We start from the raw sequence: 24,428 nt of genomic DNA, 5'->3' as shown, positions 1-24,428 counted from the left end.
GTGTAACATCTGACTACACCGGCAGCAGCACGGTGCCCCCGTGGCTGCTGCCTGCCCCGGGCTGGGAGACCCGCATTGTGCCATGGTCCGGTGCACCACGTACGTGCCCGGAGCATGGCTGCAGGCACGCAGGAATGGTGCACCAGCCACAAGTGGGCTCCAGCAGCACCTGGAGCTGGTCCCCGGGCCAGAAGGGTGCTGAGCTGTGGCCTCCAGATGAAAGCACCCACCAGCAGTCAGGTGTGCCGGTCCCCTCACTGCCTCTAGAGCCTGCGTACCGTGCTCTCTGTGCCGTGCTGCCTCCTGCCCTGTCTTCCTCCCCCCCTTCCTTCCTAGACCACATAGTCCTCTCCCCCGAGCCCTCAGCTGCCTTCCTGCTCCCTGTCTCAGTCGTGGTCAGATCTCCAGTCCTGCAGCAAGCATCTCCACGTACACTGGCAGCATTTCCCATACGCTGGCCTATTGGCCACCAACATCGGGCTCCTGGCTCCAGTCCAGGGCTGCATGTTTGCTGCACAGCTTCGTGCCTCCTAGAGCTGTCCTCCTCTTGGCCAGGGTGGATCCAGGGATCCTACCCGCTCAGTCATTCAGCTGCCTCCCAAGCCCCTCCGAGCTGCCCCCGGCCCCATTACAGGGTGAACCATGGTCTCTGCTGGTCTCTCACCTGAAGCCCAGGTGTCACAGCCCCCCACATGCTCCCTGGCCCCTGTGCATAGGGACTGCCTCCATGCCAGGACTTCCCCTGCCCTGGACACCCACCTTGCAAGACAAGAGCCATGTGAGTCAGCTGGGAGCCATCCGGCCCGGCTGGGTGGGATGAGCCATCCCGCGCCAGCATCCCAGCACCTCTCCCCCATGAGGGCACAGCAGCTCCTGCGTGGGACCAGCCTTCCCCACCCAGCTCAGCCGCATGCTTGGCAGTGCCGGACCACCCTCGCTTGGCTGGTCCTGGCAGCAGCACCAACTGACAGCTCCCTGTCCCCTGCAGGGAGGGCTCATAGCCCTGACCACCTACATGGAAGCTGCCCATCCTGACCCCATGCCACAGCCTGTGGGGGCTGCACTCGCTGCCTCCCACACCCCCGAGCTTGCAGCTTTTGCACCTTCACTGGCCAAAGCCAACAAACCGTTGAGCAGCCGTGGGGCCTGGGACAGGGTCTGTAACCTCAATATATCCAACCCAACCAACAGCCCCAACAGTGCCCAATGACACATTTGAGGATCAGCTGCTGGCAAAGCTGAAAGGGGTAAACATGAGAACTGAAGGTCCTGCTGACAGCGTAGATGGGTAGAGACCCACCTCACTTCCTGCCCGCAGCAAAAAGCGGACATGCTGGGGAAGCCCTGGGCGCCTTCTGATGGAGGGGTGCAGTCAGATTGCCCTGTGCCCCAGCTGTCCATGGCACAGCAAGCCCCATGTCCCAGAGCACCTCCTGGATTTCCAAGCTCCTGGCAGAGGGACATCTGCTTTTGCTTTGTGCACAGCCCTGGCGGGCACGTTTCAGGAGCGCTCGGCCGAGCACTGTGAACGGCAGCAATCAGCACAGCAGCTGCAAATCCCCAGAGGCCTGTGTCTCCGTCTGGTCCGGCAGCAGTGGCCGTGTGTGTGGTGCCATCTTCCTGAAGGTGTTGGTGGCTGGGCATCCCGCCGTGCAGCATGGGCGGTGGCAGGCTTAGCAGGAGGGAGCACGCATGGGCTCAGCCAGCCCAGAGCCAGAGCAATCATGTTACGAGGGGCCCATTCATCAAGCAATGACCTCTGGAGCAGGATTTTTCCCTTGCTGCTCTCAGCAGGCTGTTCTGCCAGCGACCACCACCCATCATCTGTGTCTGAGGAGCAGGGGGGGAGGACAGATGCTTGACTCCCAGAGAAGGGCAGCAGAGCTGCATTGTCTGCCAGCTGGGAGATGGACCGAAGGGCAGACCCCACCAGCTACATTCAGCTCAGACCCCACCAGACCCCACCAGCTCGGCACGTCCCAGCAGTGCCCCGAGGTCAGCTCTGTGGACATCCTGACAGCCGAGGCTCTGCTCTGCATGGGCTGCGGTGCGTCAAGGGGCCCCGCGGCCCCCACCAGAGCAGGAGCTGCACCAGCAGAGAGCTGTACCTGTGCCATCTCCTGATGTGCCCTCAGGGGAAGACAGGAGTGTGGGTGGGGGGACCTGGGCCAGTTCATAAGTATGCATCCTTCACCTTGCTGTGCCTAGGAGCTGCAGAGGCAAACTCTTCTGCCAGGAAGCTGGGAAGCCAAACGTTAAAGCAAGTTCCCTGGAAAGGGTGGCAGGAAGCGGTTGCTGCCATGGTACACCCCTGGCACCACCCCAGCGCCCCTGGCTTATCTTCCTCCCTGCCCCTGCCGCAGGCCAGGTGGCTTGAAGCACCAGCGAAAGCCTCGCCGATCCCTGCTTCCCAGGAATCACGTGTCAGGGTAGAAGATGCTTGAGAGCCTCTTTCCCACAGAGATCAGAGTTGTGCAATCACATATCTCCAAGCCAGAATAAAAAGGGGTTTTGTCTTTTCTGTTTGTCCACGGTTACCTGCCTGTGCCCATCCCTTGGGTGCTGGGCTTAGCTGGTTCATTGTGGGTTTTGAAAGAGGACATTTTTCTTATTCTTTCCTTCAAAAGCACATTGCATTGCTCGGCTCAGCTGACCAAGAACAGGCAGAGCAGGTGTGGCAGCATGAGGTAGCAGTCAAGGTGAAGCTCCCCCTCGGGTCCAACACCACCGGCTCACACAGCTCTGCAGGTCCCGAGTCAGCTCCACGCCTGCCAGGAGCACCCACACGGCGCATGGGCGGCTCCGCGCCTCAGGACACCTCTGCCGCCGGGAATCCCAGTGCACGAGCTCCACACCGTGGGTCGCATCAGGCAGAGGGGCACTGGCTGCTGCTGATTTTCTCTGGTTAATATTGTCCCCTGCCGTGTGCAGGGGCTGCCTGTGCATGAATGTCCTAGGAGGGCTGCCTGAGCACAGGGGCTGCCCTCTCCACGTCAGGCATGAGGCTGTTGCCTGCCATGTGTGTCACCCTCTGCAGCGATCCCTGAACTGCTCGGTGCCAGCAGCCATACGTCCAGGGGCTCAGCTGCGTGGCTGCAGGGACCGATGCTCCTGGGACCAGCTGGAAGGGAGTTGTGTCAGCACTTGAGCTCTGGCAGAGGAGGTTTCCCAAATCAAACACTGAAGGAAAACAACACTCCCCAAACACCCCAGTGCTGAAGCATCCTTGAGAAAGCCATCTCCCAGCTCTCTGATGTGGTTCATCGCTGCTTCAGCCAATGACACCTACACCTTCCGGCAGGTGAGGCCGAGCCACCAGGCTGCAGATACCCGAGCCCAGGTGTCTCCATGCCAGGCTTCCCAGGAAGCTGCAGGACCAGCTGGTGAGTCACCAAGCACAGCAGAGGACAGGGGCATCCCATGGGTCTGCATCCTGGCTTTGCTCTCCATAGAGCTGTAGTGAGGGGCAGTTAGAGAGGTGGAGGTAGTGCATACTTGCGTTTCAGACACTCCCCGAGACCTGCACACTCGCCTGATTTTTCTTTACTTCTTTTTAGTGTAAAGCCCGTCTGCCCTTTTAATACCTGACAGCTTTGAGGCCAGACAGATACAACTGGCTGCAGCTGGGTGGCAGCCCTGGCAATCCAGTGTCACATGTACGGATCCTGATGTGACACAAACCCTCCTCAGACGCTGATTCTGTCCCCTCCCTGCCTTCTGCTGAGCGCAGGATGTGCAGTCACTCGAAGGCCCGCACACTCCACCACACATGGACGCATAGAGCGCTGGTAGGTGCCACAGCAGCTGACTCGGGGCTTCGCAGGCAGTGCAGCTCCAGCAGCTCGTGTACCTGCTACTGCATCCCCTGCGTCTGGCCAAAGGGGAAAGGCGGCAGCCAGTTGTCAAGTCACTAAATAAGGAGGTGGTGTCTCCAAAGACCCCCTACCACAGTTCACAGTGCAACGTGGCAAGAAATGCTGTCTGGATGATGGGTCTGTGAGGTGTAAGTGGCAGCGCTGTGGAGCCCCAGGAGGTCTGTACTGCTGGTCAAGCTGTCTGGGAAGTGGGAAGCCAGGGTGACTGCAGGTCAGTTAACTCCCCAGGCCTGAAGCCAAGTGAGAAGTCAACGTTCCTTCTCGAGACAACCTGAGCGCAGTGTCATTTGTGTTCTCACAAATATCCAGCTCCTGGCACTTCAAGGAAAATGAAATGTGAAGTCATAGTGTTTTGCCTTGTAAACCAAAACAGGAACTGCTGCCCGATTCAAAAACCTCTGATCATATTCAAATCACAAGTGGTACAGTGTCAGCTTACAGGGGCAAATCAGCTGTCTTCCAGAGAAAGAAGATAAAATGGGTAAACCAATCAGCATTGCTCAGCAAGGACACCAGTTTCCAAATCACTTGCAGGTATTCCACCAGTGCTCTTGCAGACTGTGCAGCTAAAGCAAGCACACAGCATGCACACCACTAAGACGGTCCATGCCATCCACCTGCCGATGGACCTGGAGCAGCAAGGCTGGGGGTGACCTGAAAGGTCTGCTCTCCAGGATGTCTCCAGGACTTGGTGCAGACTGGGAGCAAGCCTAAGGAACAGCTTCCCCACGGGACAGACAACTGACATACCATCTTCCTTACACTATTCTTCTGTTTCCAAGTTTGCAGGTCATTTCCAATTTTGCAGTCAGGACTCCATCATCAAGAACAACCCCCTTGTTTGCTTGTGAGGCCTCATGGTCAGCAGTACTTGGCTGCAGCTGCTAACAACAAGTGTCGGAGTTGAGCTGGTGCCTTCCAGTGCCAAGAGAATGGGGAATGGGCCCCATGACATCAGTGTCACCATGTAAGATGCTGGAGATGCTTCCAGATGGCAGACAGAGAGACAGGAGCCCTCCTTTAAGTCTCAAGTTGTTGTGGTTTAACCCCAGTCAGCAACTAAGCACCACACAACCGCTTGCTTACCCTCCCTCCCCACCCCTGGTGGGATGGGGGAGAGAATCGGGAAAAAAAAAGGAAAACCCCTGGGTTGAGATAAAGACAGTTTAATAGGACAGCAGAGGAAGAGAAAATAACAACAACAACAACAACAACAATAATAATAATAAAAGAATGTACAAAACAGGTAATGCACAATGCAATTGCTCACCACTGGCTGATCAGTGCCCAGCCCATCCCTGAGCAGTGATCCCTGCTCTCCAGCCAGCTCCCCCCAGTTTCTATACTGAACATGATGTCTTATGGTATGGAATAGCCCTTTGCCCAGTTGGGGTCAGCTGTCCTGGCTGTGCCCCCTCCCAGCTTCTTGTGCACCTGGCAGAGCATGGGAAGCTGAAAAGCCCTTGACTAGTGTAAGCATTACCCAGCAACAACTAAAACATCGGTGTGGTATCAGCATTATTCTCATGCTAAATCCAAACCACAGCACTATACCAGCTACTAGGAAGAAAATTAACTCTATCCCAGCTGAAACCAGGACACAAGTCTAACTATGAGCCCCAGGAGCAGGGAGAAGGGATGGAGGCAGGTCTGGAGGCAGCACAGTCGCACACACCCCGGCACTGTCTGCACAACACTCCAGCTAGGCTCTGCCTTGCTGGGCAGGGGCAAGTGTCCCTGGGCCTTTAACACACCAGTGCACGGTGGCTTTGGGAATGGGGCTGAGAGGGTTTTAGCCCAAGCCACAGAAACAAATACAAGGGCCAGGAGGAGATACATGCCCTATGCATCTGACAGTAGGTGGCCAAAGCAGCGAGTAAGCTAGATGGGACCAAGGTCTGGCATGCAGCACACATGCAGCCCTGTCGAGGAGGACCAGGGTTTCAGCTCTGCAGCATAAGGATTGGCGTTTATGAAGCTGAGAGGCTCAGTGCAGTCTCTGCTGCGCTCCCTTTCCCTGGAGAAGGCATGCAGGCTCTGGAGTCACCCATGGGACACAGGAATGGCCAGCTGCCTGGAGGTGCACTTTTGGGCATCCTTCTTCTTCATGGGCCTTTCTCAGGGCAGGTGACAGAGGAGCAAGTGAGCCCCAGACCGTGGAGGGCCAGCTCATCCTGTGCCAGTGGGTGCAGCCCCCTCGGTGGCTCCAGGAGCTGGCAGGCACGGGGGCTCAGGCACAGCGCTCACCTACAGCATCCCCTGATCTCCTGTATCCTCTTGGGTACAGTATTGGATACAGCAGAGCTCAGCTCACTTAATCCATCTCCAAAAAGCCTTTGATAGTGCCTTAGAGAAGATCGTGACAGAACTAAGCTGCTTCAGGGTTGAAAAGAGTTTTGTCATGTCCCAGAAACAGGCTAGGAGGTAAGGACGGAAGCATAGGATTAAATACTCCGTCCTTGTCAGGGAAGAGGGAGCCCTGTTCTCTGCTAAAGAGGGGACAATCTGGGAACAGGGTCGAGGTGAGGCACCAGCATTTCCACATGATACAACTCTACTTAAGCCATCTGGTGCCTGTGAGGGAGATGGGTCTGCTCAGAGACCTGTATGTGCAGGAGGAGGTGACGTTCAGGGCTGATTCACTGCAGGTGATGTTTGTGTGCAGCTTGGGTCACCCCAGCTGCCCCGGGCAGCCAAGGGAGAGCAGGTCCATGCAGCCGATGGTTGCTTTGTGGACACATCCTACGGCAGACGTGCGAGTGGTCAGAGTCATGCTCTGGGCTCCAGCAAGCGTCTTGATGTGCTCTCCACGGCTATAACGGGACCTGGGCCCCAGCTCAGCGGGAGGTATCCACTGTGGGGAGATAAATCACAGCCTCTGTTTTGACAAATGCAAAGTAATGCACCTTCAAGGGAAGCCACCAACTACCAGCACTTCAGAGGTGTCTAAACGAGCTGGGCCAGCTCCAGATAGTGGTCCAGTGCCACTGGTACAGCTCAGAGGAGCACCCTGCTTGGCCGTGGTCAGTGCTGTGCCGTGCCCAAGGAGTGTGTGGGGACCAACGCAGAGCAGCTTAACACTGCCTTGTGGGTGCCCATCTAGCCAGGCCTGCACGCGGGCATCTGTGCTGCACAGAGCAGGCCACTGAGAGAAGAGAGAAACGGGATCCTCCCGCCTGGCCCAGGCCAGGTACCCTTTGCACCCCCTTACACTCTGCTCCTGCCAGGGATGCAGCCCAAAATGAAGCTTTTGCTGTAGCCCAACCGGAATAGCTGAGCTGTGCTAATTGCACAGTGAAGTGCAATTAGCAGTAAATTTGTGGCATCAGTAACTAGCCAACATAATGCAGGCTGAAAATAGATGTCAGGCAAGGACGGGCTTCTGAGGAGGGAGTAAAGACAACAGAAACATGTCCTGTGTCCACCTTCACCCCTGTGAACAGAGGGACCTCCTGCTCAGGTGCATTCCCCAGAGACAAACTGAACTTAGTGAGTCAGAGGGAAAATGTCTCTGTGTGCTGATCATCCAGTCTGGCAAGCACCTACACAGGCAGGAATGTGCACCCAAAGCAGGACACCCAGGGAAGGAAGGGCAGGGGCAGGCAGCACCTCCTCTGCACATGGGCACCGAGTCACGCACACCCACACAGGGCCAGAGTCACACCAGCACACACAGTTGCACACACCCGCGTATGTGCAGCTGCACATGCAGGCTCACACATGCAGGCATATATACAGTCTCTCCCTTGCACACGCACACAGTCACATGTGCACACACTCACATGGAGTCACCCACACGCAGAGTCACACAAGAGCACATACAGTCACACACACATGCAGAGGCACAGACACACGTGCAGGTTGATGGGAGCACATACGCAGTCACAAATGCACTCAGCCACAGACACGGTCAACACCCAAGCACATCCACAGCTACACAAATGATTGCACACCAGAACAACCCAACCAAAACCCCCCTTGTCCTGGAAGCGGGCACCAGGCGAGCCTGTTCACCAGAGCTGTGGCTGCGGTCTGATGGGACATGGCCCATCCTACGCTGACACAGAAATGGACCCAAACATGGGACTGAGCTTCCACCTCACTCAGCCCAAAGCTGGCCAGAGCCACGAGCCTGCCTCTGCCAGCTGGCCAGCGAGCGCAAGCCCTCTGCAAGCAAGTGGTTGATCGGGTGCCCCAAGCTCCTGGGCAGACGCTGGCCATGGCACGGGGCTGGCCCTCCCTGCTCACCAGGAGCATGACGGGTTTCCATTCTGGTGCTGCTTGAGCTGGAGGCACTGACCACACGCTGCAAACGACGCCAGTAGCCACCACATCTCCGTTGCCTGCACCGTCCCAGGCATGGCCACAGCGAGGGACAGGGTTGGTCTCTGTCCCAGCTGTGGAGCAGGGACAGCTGCAGGAGGGTGGCTGCAGCTCCCCACCCCAGCCAAGAGACTCAGCCAGAGCAAAGGCAGATTGGACAAGCCCAGATCTGTGGAGACCTCCACGGCAGCCAGGACCACGGGCAGGGCAGTCCACCAGCAGTCGTGCTGGGCACCTGTCAGAAGAAGGTGGTGGCAGAGAGTCCAGAAGCCTCACTGTGCCTCTGCACCCTCCACAGCCATCACTTGCCCAAGTTCCAGCGAGAGACATGCCCCACATCTCGCACCAGGGCCGGTCACTGTGCCCCAGCCCCAGCCCCTGCCCTCCCACCTGGGCTCCTGGGGCTGGGGCTGCCATGACACTGTGCTGCATTGGCTGGATGTCTGTATTTCAGCTGTGCTCCTGTGTTTCAGCACAGGGCAGGGCCACCGTGTCATCCCCAGGGGCGGGGAAGGGAAGGATTTAAATTGGGCACTTGCCTCGGCTGCTCATCCTGGCTGAGAGGCGGCGGGAGGAGGAGGACCAGAGCCTGCCGGCAAGCCAGCTGCTCTGGATACGTGTCCAGCAGGTAGGACAGAGCCCATCTGGAGGGGGCACCAGGGCCACCACACAGTCCCACTTCGGCATGGCACCCTCCATGCAGATACCAGGGGCCTGCAAGGGATGCGAGGACCTTGCCTCTGCCCCAAAACCTAGTGTTCGGAGGGCAGCTGCTGAGGCCCAGGGGACTGGTGAGCAGGAGATCTCCAGGCAGGACTTGGTCCTTTCCAAGAAGGGACAAAGTGACAGAGTGGCACCAGGGCTGGATGGAGCTGCTGCTTCATGCGATGCGCTTTGTGTCCTCAACACTTCAGCTGAGTAGATCAGACATTGGGACACTAGGATATGGGAGGGAAGCAACCAGAGCTGTGGGACCTGCCTGACCCTGCAGGCGCCCGAGACAGGAGGCTGCCGACTCGCGCGGTGGGTCTTGGCTGGGAGCCCAGCGGCAGGAGGCTGCGAGGCGAGCGCCAGGCTGGGGAGGGGTGACGCGATTTCACTCCCTGGGGTGCAGGCAGGGCCCGGGACCACGGCACCGCTGGGCCACCCCTGCTCACTCCGGCTGGAAAACTGCTTCTACTGGGGCCTCTTGGGCTGGGCTGCTGCGACAGCTTGACAGCCAGCTCCTGCCCCGGGAGCTGCGTGTGCAGCCAAGCCCCAGCATCAGGAGGTCTGATTAGAGACCAGCTAATGATAGCTTGTAGTTGGGCAATGTCTTTCCAGTATAGGGTGTTTACACGACATCCATGTCCTACATAGGTGTCACCTGCTCCAGGGCGTGACACAGAACTCCGCTTTGTCCTGGACCGAGTGCCACCCGAGCAGGCAGCACAACCAGCCCATCACCTCCTGGGAGGTTTCATCTGCATCAGGCAGGGGAGGGCAGAGAAGCTGCTCTCAAGGGCTGGAGCACAAGGTGGACCAGAGCCACTGGCTGTAGAAGAGCCTGAAGCCATGGGCAGGGTCCCCAAAGACGCAGGGGCTGGTCTGTAACTGCTGGGTTGTACCTCTCCCCTACTGTGATCCATCTCCACCAGCATCAATCCAATATTTAAATGGATCAAAAGCAATGACTCAGAGACTTTTAGACCAGTTAGGTAAACAGTCAGAGAATTAAGCTGTGACCCTGATAATGAACTAAACATATCATTAATGTCAGTCACTGTAGTTTATGGGAGATGGGTGTTCCCAAAGAAATGGTTTGGGTTTTGTTTTTGCTGGTTTTACAAGACTGTGGCCTCATCACCACACAATGTTGTGGATACTGAAAGTTTACAGGGCTTCCAGAAGAGACCAGGTGACCATAGGGGAGACATCCCTCGAGGATTACTACACAGACCCAAAATGCCTCCAGCTCATGAAATCCACTGAGGTGAAAATAGTCAGAGGTTGACATAGAAACCAGGGAAATATTACACATGTTGCCCCGTCCTTCATCCTTCCCCTGTTGTCCACTTATGGCTCAAGATGGAAACAAGACTCTGGGCTACACAGACCCTTGGCCTGACTCTGCATGGCTGTTCTGATGTCTGCTCAATAGCACGGCTGCCTTCCTCTGAAACACTTCAGACAGCACAACTGGCGTCTTGGTTAACGGTGCTGCATTTTTATGGGTGAGGGGGCAAAGGCACCCACTGGATTGACTGTGACTGGTCACATTAATAGCAAAGTACATGCCTGAAGGGGAGAACCCACTGCAAGCAGCTACTTACAGCAGGCTCCCTGAGGTATCTGCTCTTAGTCCCTCACTGCTGTCTAATTTTTATTTTTTTTTATATATATATATATATATAATTTTATCTACCATTTTACCTACATAACAATTAGCTGATAACAAAGACCGACCATTCATGACCTCCCGCAGCACAGGAGCTAGAAGCTCCCAGTAAAAATACTTTCCCTGCAAAATGTGATTAAACCACAGGCCTCGTTGCCACAGGACGTTGTAGAGGCTGACACCAGACCTGGACTCGCAGACATGACTGCAGAGGTCTGTGGAGGTCTGTAGCCTGTGGTGGCTATAGACAGCGGTCCAGGGCAAGCCCAGCCCAGGACATCCGGAGGGCTGTGTGCCAGAGGCCTTGGCCAGAGGGAGCATCTCTCTCTACCATCCTGTTCCTAGAGCAGTTTCCCTAAATATCTAGAGAGAGCACCTCGGCCCTGCTGCAGAGAGAGCACTCAGTCAGACAAACCCTCCCATTGACTCTGCCCTTGTTCCCAGTTGCTGGAACTGGTTAGAATGGTCCCCAGGATGGTGTCTGGCACCAGCCAACTAGCCCTCCCATGGACAATGTCCATGCACAGTTCAGAAGTCAGCATGGGCCAGGACCAGTGCCAGCATGCCTGTGGCAACAGACCCCAGTTTTGGAGGACAGGACAGTGTAACAGGATGGGGGCTGGGAGCTCTGCCAACCCAGTGGCCTTAGAACAAGCAGAGACCTAGGCACATCCCAACTTCAGCAGAGGCACAGCCTTAGAGAAGGTCTCTGCCAGCTTCGACCCACTGCTGCATGTGGATCTTACTAGCCACTCATCTGTCGCTAAGACCATTCCCATGTCCTGTGTCATGCCAGGGTGGTGTGGGATCACACAGCAAGAAGAAAGATCTCCACAGACAGCCATGAGCCAGCTGTGCCTGCCACCCTGCTCGGTGCTGGCAGTGTCCCACCGCTGCCGTTCACAGCCTGCTCATGACCAGCACAAAGCCAGGCAGCATGATGGTCTAAGTGGAAAAGAGCAGAAGATGACTTGCAGCACTAGCCAGCACCTCTCTGCAGCTGGATAGTCGCTGGTGGCAGTCATATCAGGAAGTCACTGCTGTTTCTTGGCACAACCTGTGCTTGTCAAGCGACCACGAGCTAAATCTGCCAGCCCCAGGGCAGCACAGGAGCCAGTATTGAGGGAACAGGGAGGTGAGCAGTGGCCATGCTTCCTGCTGGCACCCTGTGGCATCAGCCCAAAAGCGAGCAGTGGTTGTGTCACCCAGGAACAGAAGAGGAAGGTCTTAGAGGCCACAGGTTTGAGGCAGTGTCAGGTTCTGGGAGAGCAGGCAGCTCCTTGGGGGCCCAGAGTGGGGCCAAGTTACCCATGCTGCTGATAGGATGCTTCTTTGCGGAGTGCATGTCTCTCACTAAACCTGCCACTCTGTGACATGGCCCTCAAACCTCTCTGCCTGCAGGTGCCTCTGGTCAGCTGCTGCTGGTCAGCTCCGCTTCCCCTGTCTGCTCCCCTTCACAGCACTATCTGTTTTCCTGCCCTGAGTGCAGGAGCTCTTTGACATAGGCATCAAGCCTTCTGGTCACAACAGTGCTGCATCTCTGCGCCAAGACTACCAGCTGCACAGCGATGTGTAGAGCCCACCACTGCGGCTGGGAGGTGCACAGCATGCTGAACAGGCAAGCACACCAGTCGGACTGTCACTGCTGCTTCCAGAGAGCTCTCATCCGCTGTTCGAGAGGGAGCTGCACAAGAGGCACTCTTGGCCCTGAGATTGCTGCTGAGAGAGGAGGACGGCAGCAAAGCCCCAGACCCCACTCCCCGCTTCTCTCTGGGCTCCTGCTACCACATCCAGGGAGATGGCTTTCTTCACACACACCATGAAAACTGCACAAGAACCTATGTCTTATCAAGTAATTTCTTTCTCTCTCCTCAGACAAACACGGTGCCCCACGGTAGCAGGACTGTTCCCCAGAGACAATGCAGAAGATGAGTGGACCCCCTCAGAACAACAAGTCAAGCAACATGGGAAGTAACCTGATTGCAGGTGGACACAAAGAAATGGGTGGGGGTGGGAGTAACTTCATAGCTGGAGTCCTCATCCAGGCCATGAATAAGAAGATGAGTATCTACGATGCCATGATGAGGGGGCTCCTGACACCAGGTACGGCCCTGGTACTGCTGGAGGCACAGGCAGCTTCAGGGTTCCTCACCGACCCTGTGAGGAACGAGAAACTATCGGTGAAAGAGGCACTGACTGCAGGACTCATAGGCAGAGATTTTTATGAGAAGCTGCTGTCAGCAGAGGGAGCCGTGACAGGGTACACAGAGCCGTACACAGGACACAAGATCTCCCTCTTCCAGGCCATGAAGAAAGAGTTCATCGTGAAGGAGCATGCTATCCGCCTGCTCGAGGCCCAGATCGCCACTGGCGGCATCATCGACCCCGTGCACAGCCACCGCCTCCCCGTGGAGGTGGCCTACCAGCGCGGCTACTTTGACCAGGAGATGTGCCAGTTTCTTTCTAACCCCAAGAATCAAACAAGAAGTTGCTTCGACCCCAACACGCATGAAAACCTCACTTATACACAGCTCCTCCGCCGCTGTGTGCCTGACCCAGACACGGGGCTGCTCATGCTCCAGCTGATGGACAAGGGCTCCGTGCTCTACCAGCTGAACAAGGACGCCCGCAAAGCCCTGCAGGCCGCCCGCACCACTGTCAGTGTGGGGCTCTTCCAGGGCCAGAGCGTCACCGTCTGGGAGCTCCTCTTCTCCCGCTACATCCCTGATCACCAGAGAGAGGAACTGCTGAGGAAATACAAGGCGGGGACAGTGACCATCCCGGAGATGATCACCATCCTCACCACCATCATCACCGGGGCAGAAATGGAAAATGGGGATCTGAGCTCATCCACAGTTATACCCAACAATGAGGTGGGAGCATCACAACCAGTTCAGGATATGCACTCCCAGGAGCAACAGTTGAGAAAGTCCTTAAAGTCTGCAACCATCTATGTCACTGCTGGTGAGTTCCAGGGGCAAAACTTTTCCTTGTTGGATCTGCTCTTTTCCAAATACATCCCTCAAGGGAAGCGGCAGGAGCTGCTGGAGCTGTACAGAGCAGGGATACTGACCACAGAACAGGTGGCTACTGTGGTTACCACCACCATAAACAGAACAGAAGCTGCAAATGCCATGCTCATGGCAAATGCCAGAAGTCCACAGAAGGCAGTGACAAGGGCAGAAGAAAATGGACATGATTTTTCAACACAAGATGCACAACTAGATAACATCTTGAAGTCTACCACCATTGATGTGCCAGCTGGTGAGTTGCAGGGGAGGCAGGTCTCTGTGTGGGACCTGCTCTTCTCTGACTACATCCCTGAGGAGAAAAGGCAAGAGCTTCTGGAGCTGTACCGTGAAAGAGTATTAACTCTGGAGCAGATGATAACTATTGTCACCACTGTCATTAAGAAAAAAGAATCTACAAGCAGAAAATTCCTAACTGCAGTCAAGACTTCCGACAAGGACACTGTGTCAGCAGCAGGAGAGAAGGATGACGACTCCCCCAAAGAAGAACCATGGGAAACAGCCTTGAAAACCACAGTCGTTGACATGGAGGTCGGAGAGTTTCAGGGCCACAAGGTCTCTGTGTGGGACCTGCTCCACTCCAAGTATATCCCCGAGGAGAACAGAAAGGAGCTCCTGGAGCTGTACCAGGCAGGAGAGTTAACCCTTGAGCAGGTGAAAACCGTTGTCAGCACTATTGTAACCAAGGCAGAAGCAGCAAGGGCAGAGGAATTGGCAAATGCAAGTAGTTCAAGAGCAGAGTCGACAGTTGCAGAAGCTGAGCACACCCACCTGCAGGAGGACAGGTCCTGGGAAGAGACCTTGAAGTCCACCACAGTCGAGATGTCAATGGATGAGTTCCAGGGGAGGCAGGTCTCTGTGTGGGACCTGCTCTTCTCTGACTACATCCCTGAGGAGAAAAGGCAGGAGCTTCTGGAGTTGTACTGTGCGGGGACATTGGCCTTGGAGCGGTTAATAATTGCTGTCACCACTCTCATTAAGAAAAAAGAATCTACAGGCAGGAAATTCATAATTGCAGTCAAGACTTCCAACAAGGACACTGTGTCAGCAGCAGGAGAGAAGGATGACGACTCCCCCAAAGAAGAACCATGGGAAACAGCCTTGAAAACCACAGTCGTTGACATGGAGGTCGGAGAGTTTCAGGGCCACAAGGTCTCTGTGTGGGACCTGCTCCACTCCAAGTATATCCCCGAGGAGAACAGAAAGGAGCTCCTGGAGCTGTACCAGGCAGGAGAGTTAACCCTTGAGCAGGTGAAAACCGTTGTCAGCACTATTGTAACCAAGGCAGAAGCAGCAAGGGCAGAGGAATTGGCAAATGCAAGTAGTCCAAGAGCAGAGTCGACAGTTGCAGAAGCTGAGCACACCCACCTGCAGGAGGACAGGTCCTGGGAAGAGACCTTGAAGTCCACCACAGTCGAGATGTCAATGGATGAGTTCCAGGGGAGGCAGGTCTCTGTGTGGGACCTGCTCTTCTCCGACTACATCCCTGAGGAGAAAAGGCAGGAGCTTCTGGAGCTGTACCGTGCAGGGACACTCACCATTCAGGAACTGGTCAGCACCACCAGCAGCATTGTGACAGGTGGCAAAGAAAGGCATCTTGCAACCCTTCCCCAGCAGACAGTGGATCTCCTCCAGTCTGAGGGCTCCTACATTACTTTTGGCCAGTTCCAGGAGCAGAGGGTGTCCGTGTGGGAGCTCCTCTCCACCAAGCAAGTCTCCGAGTACAAACGAGAAGCACATCTCGACACTTACGGCACAGGAGGGCTGACTGTGAACAAGATCACCATCACCACCACTGTCATCACAGGCCCACAGCGTAAGAAGAGACACCACCATGACCACTAGCACCACCCATCCCAGAAGAGGAGTGAGCTCTGCCTCCTGGGGCAGACATGGCCTGGGCACTTGTGAGAGTTTGCTCTCCACATAACTCAATTATGGGCAGGAAAGAGCGGTGACAAACCTGTGTGCAGAACAGGGCGGGCGCCTGCTTAAACTCCTTGCTCTCTCATCTACTACTTTGCTGAGATTTCTTTTGCCCAATGGAGCTTTCCTGGAGGGGTTCTGGGGAGGGTCCAGGAAGGCTTGTGACTGCGGCTTTCTGCCATGCACAGACAGACACTGACAAAGAACAGGGAAATGTGGGGCAGGACCCAAGTCAGATGGGTTGGAGACTGCCATGAATGGGAGCAGGCAGAAACCCCAGTGCAAGAGCTGCGGGCAGCACAACTGGCAGCCCCAGAAGAGCCGCAGAGGGACAGACAATCTCTGCTCAGGATAGTTGGGACCCTGGCCCTGCTGAACAGCAAGCAGCGGGGGCAGCACATTTGGCTGTGGTCGCCCATGGGACATTTAGCCCTGACCTGTCCTTCAGCCCTGCTGCTGCAGGCTGGGGCCATGGGGGTCAGCTGGGCTGCCAGAGCTCGCTGCATGTGAGCATTGTGGGGAGAGGGGTTCTGGTGCCAGGGCTCTGACGTCTGCAACAGTGAGAGGCTGCTGGGTACACTCACAGGAGCGGCAGTGCTTCTGCAGGGCGAGAGGACACTGCACGCAGGGCAGGTCTGCTCCCATGTATGCCGGGGAACCCCAAGTGCCTGTGCCCATGAAGGTCACTGCCCGTCAGAGGGAGAAGCACCCACGGGAGCACCCCCATGCTGCTCAGTGCAGTGGGGGGACCAAGTGTGGGTCCCTGCCCCATACCCCTTCACGCACGCACAGAGCCACGGGCACAGAGGCGTGCGCCACAGAGCTGTGCACGTGTGTGCTGTGGAGCCGCGTTCTGTGGCCATGCACGCGTGCCACACAGGTGTGCGCTGCAGAGCTGTGCACGCATGTGCCACGGGGTGTGTGCACCAAGCCGTGAGCACAGGTACCGCAGAGCCACGTTCCGCAGTCATGCGCACACACACGTGTGCGCAGAGCCGTGAGCAGGGCTGGCCGTGCCATGCCCTGGGCAGCCCTGTGCAGCGTGGGGGTGCCGGGGGGGCACACAGGGCACAGCCCGTGGTGTGCGTGTGCGCCTGTTACCGGGCCGTGTGTGCGTGTGCGTGCCTGTGTCTGTGTGTAACACAAGGGCCTCTCTGGCTTGTGACAAGAGACAAGGCGCTCTCTGACACCGCGTGTGACACAGCTGCTGCCCCCTGCCGCGACGGCGGCCTCTGCCGGGCCCTCAGCCTGGGCCTCTGCCGCGCCCTCAGCCCGGCCAAGCCCCCGGCCAAGCCCGGAGCCAGGCCCGCCGCTGGCACCAAGCCCTCAGCTGGGGCCTCAGCCGCGGCCCTCAGGCCCCAGACTCGCGGCTGCTCCATGCCGCTCTGCTGGGCACAGCTGCCGTCTACCTCTGCACCCCATCCCACCTGGCTTGGCCATGCCAGCCCTGCACCGGCAGGGCCCTGGCTGTCTCACAGCCCACCTGCAGCCCTTGGTACTGCTCAGCCAGGGCGGCGGCTCTGCCCAGCGACGCCTAGCGCAGCCTGCGGAGACAGGCCGGACCCGCGCACCCGTGCCGCTCGCTAGCTGTCCGCAGTCCGGGTCGCAGGGCGGGGACCCCCAGTGCGGCCCCATGCAGCTTGGATGCCCCTGGTCCGGGCCCCTACAGTGGAACCCCCAGCCTGGGCCCCCTGCAACGGTTCCCCTTAGCCTGGGCCCCCGCCCCGGCCCAAGGGACCCCAAGGCTCACCAGGGTCCCACAGACAGACTCCCCTACAGCATGGGGCCTTTGGGGCCCCCATAGTGCAAGGTGCACAGCTCCAGCCCTGACCAGGGCACCCAGGCCTGGCCTTGGCCTGCCATCCCGTGGGGTCTCGTCAAGCCACCCAGCAGGTCCCCATTGTCCCCTCCCTTAAGGCACCCCTGCCCATGGGCTTGGTGCCGGGCATGGCCTGGCCTCTCTGCTGTGCTCCCCAGTGCCAGGGCCTGTCAGGGCTTCCCAAACCCCTGCCATCCACACAGGGCCATGGCACCGGGGCCAGAGGGCTCCATGGGGCTCCGGCACACACAGGGATGTGAGCCCCAGCCCTGCCAGCCCTCACTGGAGATGGGGAGCAGCACCCCACTGCACCGCAGGGCCCTGCTCTGCTCTGGAGCTCACACACCACACCATGCCCGCTGCCTCGTCAGCTCTCCACTCACAAGGGGACAGGGAGGATGCAAGCCAGTCCTCTAGCCAGGGACAGACTTCTCAGGGATGAGCCGCACCGCCAAGTCACACTGCCCCAGGGGATGGTGGCACGTTTTTGGGGCCTGCTCAGATCCTGAGAGCTGCAAGGGCTGCAGCCTCCCCCAGAGCCTCCCCCAGCAGGTTCACCCATGCTGCTGGGCACGCTGCCCGTGGTGTGGCTGGCACATGGCCAAAGCCACAGTGAGTATCGCCCACAGGGAGAGGCTAAAGGCAGAGCGCTGGATGTGCCCACCACAGCTGTGGGTGCCTCTGGAGAGGGTTCCACACGCACAGAGCTCCGGAGCCATGCAAGAGCACCGTGAGAGCCAGGCACATGGGCTATCTCTGGGGCTGGCTGAATGGTCAGCCACCCTCACGTTACACACGTGGACAGCCATAGGAGCCCTGTGTGCCACACAGAGCCCACAGCCCTGGGGCACGGCCTGTGGCAGGAGCACCCATCCCTGCTGGGGAGGCATAGAAAGGCGCTGGCAGAGGTTCCCATGAGACATGACGCTTCAGTCCCAGGGGCAGCAGAGCCACTCCATCAGTGGAAGCTTACTAACAAAAAGACTAACACAGGACTAATATGGGCATGCAGCAGCACAGGGACTTCCCAGGCTTATCCATTCCGCTCCAGAGAGGGAATGGAGTTGCTGGAAAGTACTAGGAAGGGAGCAGAGAACACAATACCATCTCCTGAGGTGTTCATTGTCCCATCTCATTGTCTCATCTTGTGAGGACTCAGAGAAGCATAAGAATGATGAAACATAGGGAAGGAAAGAGGAAGGACTGAGCAGACTCCACAGCTGGAGAGATGACCAAGGTGGATGGCATAGTAGTTGGCGGTGGGGAGATGTGTTCACTGTCTTTTCCAACTCATGGATTGAGGGCTATTGCAGAATCCAGCATGAGGCCAGTTCAAGTCGAAAGAAGTAATGCTGCATACTCTGGGTAGCTGAGCTGAGGAACTCCCTGCTGCAGGATGTTCTGGGTGCTAAAAGTTTCTATGGATTCAAAAAGCATTTGGAGTAAGCCATGGAGGAAAATCCATCAAGGTCTACTAAATAACAGAGAGACTATTGTTTCAGTAGCTCCCAGACACACAAACCCCTGGGGCCTGTGAGGACATACCAGAGAAGTGCTAGTATACGCTTGCCTTGTTCTCACGCTGCTTACTGCACACTTGCTGTTGGCTGGTGCCAGGTTACAGAGTTGGACAGGCCATGCAGATGCAGCCCCCCGCTCTGTGATCTTGCTTCTTGTAGGGAATTGGCACCAGCTTGTGCCACTGGCTCTGGGGTGGACCGAGGGGCCTGGATTGTGTAGGCAAGCAGAGAATGGTGGGCAGGAGGACTCGAGCAGCCAGGGCAGTGAGGCTTCTGAAAGGAGTCGGTGCCAGCTTCAGCCTGCCTGGGGATCTGAGACTGGGAGGGTTCCAGATGGCTCCCTGGGACTCAGATTGCACTCCCACAGGAAGTGCTGAATTTCCAAAAAAGAAGCTGAAAGAAAACAGGACATTGTGTAAGGGAAAAGCTGCATACATTTGCATAGTTATAAGCTTGTTGCATAACTGAATGCATCTGAATAGCATCTGAATACTCTTTGGAGGCATGGGGGCAATAGGGGAAAAGAAAGGGTCAGGCAGTCTGAGTGTCTGCTGCCCAGTCCCTGCGGGAACATCGCACCACAGTGGATGTGCTGGGTAACTTCTCAGTTTCATGGGAGAAGACTGGGTTGAGAGCAAAAGCCCCAGGACCTGACCTGCTGGAAAAAGAACAGGAAACCAGCAAACCCATCACTGTGCCCACAGGCCAGGCGAAGCCTCAGCCATGAGTGGGGAAGCAGGTAGAGTTCCCACAGCACAGCAGCTTTCCCTGCTGAGTGATGGTGTTCCCCACCCATGGGGGCCATAGAGCTTCATGACAGTGCCCCCAAGTGTGGGACATAGAGCCAGCCAGGCCCATTACCCCAGCTGGAGCACATCAACCCACCCGAACAAAGCAAACGTGGTTGGCAGGGCACTCCTGGGTCAGCATCCCTGCTCCCTGCTGGGCAGCAGCTTCCCACAGAAATCTTTCTGCAAAACGGGTAAGCTCTCTATACCTCTGCTCTGGGACCTCATTCCAGTCTGCCACCTCCAGCAGCTAGAAATGCCCCCGAGTTTTCAGCCAGTTCAGACCACGTTCCTCTTATGCAACAGCCATCCGTCAGTTTAAGCAGAGCTCCTCCCGCTCCAGTGTTTTTCACTGATAAAGCTACCCTGGGCAATCTTATCTCCCCTCAACGTCTGTTTTGACAAGCTATCAAGCTGGGCTGCTCTCATCTCCTCTCTGCATTCCCTCAGTCATCTCAGTTGCTCTTCTCTGCACCTTTTCTACAATGAATTCATGTTTTTTAGCGTGGCCGGTGCATGGTCTGTAAATAATGCTCTGTACAACAGCACTGGCACTATCTGCCTCTTCTGGAAATACATCCCAATTGAGTTAAGAATGCACCATGTCTTCGTGGCTGCATTACATGGCAGCCTACATTCGTCCTGAGGTTGCTGAACGCATGCAGGCCTTTTCCTCTTTAATCACTTCCAAATCGGAGGCCTAATTTATGGCATAAATGTTTGTTCAGTGACTCCAGGGCATGACTTTGCATTTTGTACCATTCAATTTCCTCCCATGACTATTAGTTCAGCCTTCAATGTCACCCATTGCCCCTGAATGCTACTCCAGCTCTCTGCTCTACCATTTCACTACCTCACCTGTTAGCTAAGCTCACTGACATGCACCTGATATTTTATGACAAAGTCGTTGATAAAAATATTAAATTAATTTTGCTCTTAGAGCCCATATTCTCACTTACAATTCCCCTTTCAGCACAATCCAATCTCCTACTGGTAGATAGGACACGGGATGTGTCTACATCTATGCAGCAGCAAGGCTGCTGCAGGAGACAGAAGTTACTTTTTTGTCTTCGCTACAGTTGTGATCTGCTGTTGTATGCAATTGTCTTGGTTTTGTCTTAACAGCACAAAGAGGGGGTTTTAGCAACAGACCTCTAGGGTGTCTCCACTAACTTTTTTCCCCAAACCCCAAAGATGACAGCTAACATCATCTTTATGCTCAGCTGAAAGTCTGTTAGTTTCTCCTAATGCACGTTTTTAACTCAAAGAGAGAAAGGAACAAAAGATGTTATGATGAAAGCCTTGGTTGATTTTCCACTTAACTCATGCTACTTCTTTTTCTTAAGAAAAGGTCAAAAAAGTGTTTAAAGGCTGTTTAAACAGGAACTCCTCAGCTATAATGTGATAGCCCAGGCTACACTTAACTCCTTACTGCTGTAACAGCAAAGATAGGGTTATTTACCTCAAAGCCTGGTTATAGGGTTATTACCTCAGAGCCACGCAGGCGGCAGCAGGCACCCTTCCTCCTCGCCCCGCACAGGCTGCAGGGCTGCATGTGGGCAGGGTGGGAGAGATTTGAACTGGCTGCAGGGCCCCAGACACTGAAGCCTTTCATTGCGCTGTTCACATCGCCTACACACCTCACTGGTGTGCAGCCACTGAAACTGCCTCTCCCGGCTCGCCTGCATCCGCCAGCGTCCTCCAGGGCCAGCATCTGAGAGCAGGGGCAGGGGAAGAGCCTGGAGCCGGCCAGCTCTGCCCAGGGATAAGGAGCTCCTTCAGGAGGTTCTGGGGAGGCTGTATGTCCTGGGGAGCAGCCAGGCTGCAGAGGGAGGCAAAGCGGGAAGGGACGTAAAGGAACCGGCTGAGATTTACAAAAGGAAACCACGGCCTAAAGAGCAGGAAATACCCTGGCAGCCAAACACAGGAGGCTGGGACATGGAAACACTGGGGTCGGGGGCCACCTCAGCCCTGCACAGCACAGGGCATGCTGCTGCACTGAACACGCTGTCCTCCGCTGAGAGCACTACCTGCAGCCAGGCTTCCCTCTTTGTAAAAGAGGCCAGGAGTCAGGAAACTCTGATCAAGTCCCCTGCCAGGGCTGCGGAGCAGCGCTGAGCCCTTCCAGCTGCCTGCAGGAGCCTGCCAAGAAAGGGAGAGCAGGCAATGAGGTCTGACATAAACCAGGCGCCCTTTGTGCATGGCCAACTACGAGCGACGAACAAAATCAGCCTTCTCTGGTGGGAGTACCACTCAGAGCAGCAGCCTCACCTGCTCTGACAGCTGACTCTTGCAGGGCAATAACTGATAGTGCTCCCAGGGCTTTGACCCCCACCTCCCTCTGTCATCCCTGCCCTTGACCCTGCTCCCCTTCACCCCTCGCTGCCTCTCGGTGCGGCAGCTCCGGGCTCCCTCCCTCCACTCCTCTGGTCAGACGGGGACACCTTCCTCCCTCCCGGCGATGCCCCTCTGCCTCTGACCACTGGGTCCAGCACCTCCATCACCCAGAGCCTGTTCTGCAGCCCATGGCTGTGCTCTCACATCTGCAGATGGTCACACAGCCACTGCCCCCATCCACTGCAAGCAGGCTCTCCCTCTGCTTTGCCTGCACATCAGCCTGGCTGCTGTCCCCTGCGCCCCCTGCTCCCTCGCAGTCGGATGAGCCTTCCCAAGCAGATTCAAACCATCCCATTTTTAGCATTGAGCTGTGACCAGTTACAGCAAATGCCCTCATCCCCACACACCCACACACTGCGCCCTGTTCCTGTGGTCAGCTTCACCTCTGTTTATGTGGTGCACTGTTACACACGCTGGCTTTCTTTCCACTTATGGAAGCACTTATGGAAGAGCTGGATACGTGTTTCCTGCACTGTGTGGGAGCTGCCAGTGGGAATACAAGCAGAGCTCGAATGAGCAGGGCTTAGACAGTACAAAAGTCTGCAGCCCCTCACCAAGCTCTCTGGCCAGACCTTTGCCCTGAGATGTTTGCAGGAGTATGCGCCGTCCCAGGGGTGACAGTGGAGATGCTTTCAGCAGTAATAGCTGTAAGAGGTAGTTTCAGGAAACTGCTCTGCCTTATTCCCAGGAGAGCTCTGATCCTGCAGCATTAAATGCATGCTGGCCTGCTCTCCTGTGAATTCGCACATCTGAATTACATGCTGACACCAGCAGGTTACACACTTGTGTAGGTCATGTGTTTGTGAAGGACGTATGGGGGGAGCTGCAGAACAGGGGAGGTTAGAGCCTGATGTATTAACTCAGTAAACACAAATAGATTCCTGAGAATCTATGTGCTGGCCACATGTTTGCCCTGCAGAAACCACTAGCAATTGTGCTGAAAGAAGACAAAGCAGCAGGGAAGATGTTTGTCGGCTTCACAGAATCAGTCTGGCACCTAGACTGAACCTTAAACCGTAACAAAGTGCAAGTTGTGCAAAAACATGTGACATCATTACATCCCAGCCCTACCCATCAAATGCGGATAAAAATAGACGGCAAGCCAAGAGGGGCCTCCTAGCAGGGAGAGGAGGAAGGGAGACAAGGAGCTTCAGCCCAGACCTCAGTACCATAAACACCAGCACCCTGCAGGAGCCAGCGCTCCCCTGGCCCTGGAGCAGGCTTGCTGGGCAGCACAATGCGGGTGCCCTGCTCCTGCAGGGAGGGATGGTACCAGCTGCACGGCACCACCTGGGCTTTCCTGCAAAACCCAGATCCTGCAGAGCATTCTGGAAAGGAATAAAAGCAAACTAACCCTGAAAGGGGTTCAAAAATCCCAGCAGACTCCAGCAATTTAAAGTTGGAGCACACTCAAAATTATACGTACCTGGGACCCACATTAAGTAAAACAAGGAGCTCCTGGCTAGCTGCACGTCACTGCAAGACAAACCCCTCGGGACTGCCACGCTGTAAAGCAGCTTTCAGATCCTCTGCACTCTTCCAGTCATATCGTAGCTAAAAGCATGGCAGTGCAGTTCAAGCCACAGTCCTTGAGGTAGCAGAGCAGTGCCCAGGTCACCTGGTAAAACTGGATGAGACCAGAAAGGAGCCCCAGTTCCACATCCCCAAGTGCCCCCTTGCCCAGGGACTGCTGAGCAGAACTGGTCCATTCGCCCCTCCAGACAATGGAAAAGGAGAACTCACCCCAAGCAGCAAATCCTTCCTGCCTCACCTCCCGCATGCAGGAATCCTGAATGGCAACCAAAGCCTGTACGTTTAAACCCATTATCTCACTGCCTGAGATCCCTAACCTCCTTAGCCAAGAGCCCCAGCCCAAATGGAGGCACTCCAGAGGTGTTCCTTTGCTCAGGACAGCCAAAGAGGAGTTCAAGGAAAGAGGGGTTAAAGGCAGCTGCAAGCCACGAGGTGTCCTGCCAGCAGCACTCCCTCTGTGGCACTGTGCTGCAGGATGCATAGAAACCTTCCCCAGGGTCCGTGACTGCAAACTGGTGGTAGGATGAGGTGAGACGAAACAGAGGACCCACCTGAGAGAGGCCTGGCAGATGGACAGGACAAAGACTGTGACAAAAGGTCTCTGCAGCATGCCATACACCAGGGGATCCCCAACGGAAACTGCCTCTTAGGGGCTGGTGAAGGAAATGGCAGCCAGCTCTTGGGGCAGAAGGGCAGGGTTATGCTGCAGAGCACCTGGCTCTAGGCAGGCGGAGACTTGGGCTCCAAATGCAGGCACAAAGCAGAGCCCTGCCTGGTCTGGTGGAGATGAGGGCCTCTGCGTTACACTTCAACAGCATCCCACGGGCAGTGTTTGGCAGCA

General features: G+C 56.2%; 1 protein-coding gene and 1 long non-coding RNA gene across 2 annotated transcripts in view; one reads left to right on the top strand and one right to left on the bottom strand.

Moving 5' to 3' along the window:
* EPPK1 (epiplakin 1) overlaps window positions 1–15,449 on the top strand; it is a 33,088-nt gene extending 17,639 nt beyond the window's left edge. The window contains exons 2-3 of the mRNA XM_072855040.1: window positions 9,558–9,783; window positions 12,490–15,449. Of these exons, the coding sequence (XP_072711141.1) occupies window positions 9,558–9,783; window positions 12,490–15,449 (3,186 nt within the window). The remainder of the gene's footprint in view (window positions 1–9,557; window positions 9,784–12,489) is intronic.
* A 3,003-nt stretch (window positions 15,450–18,452) lies between these two features.
* On the bottom strand, window positions 18,453–19,991 carry LOC140647300 (uncharacterized). The gene is made up of 3 exons (XR_012040705.1): window positions 19,867–19,991; window positions 18,895–19,262; window positions 18,453–18,767 (listed from the first exon to the last, which is right to left on the bottom strand). It is a non-coding gene; the product is annotated as an uncharacterized lncRNA (long non-coding RNA).
* Window positions 19,992–24,428: the final 4,437 nt, after the last annotated feature.

This window comes from Ciconia boyciana, chromosome 2, assembly GCF_034638445.1.
Source record: "Ciconia boyciana chromosome 2, ASM3463844v1, whole genome shotgun sequence".
Taxonomy (NCBI): domain Eukaryota; kingdom Metazoa; phylum Chordata; class Aves; order Ciconiiformes; family Ciconiidae; genus Ciconia; species Ciconia boyciana.
This window is presented reverse-complemented; position numbering and strand designations above follow the sequence as displayed.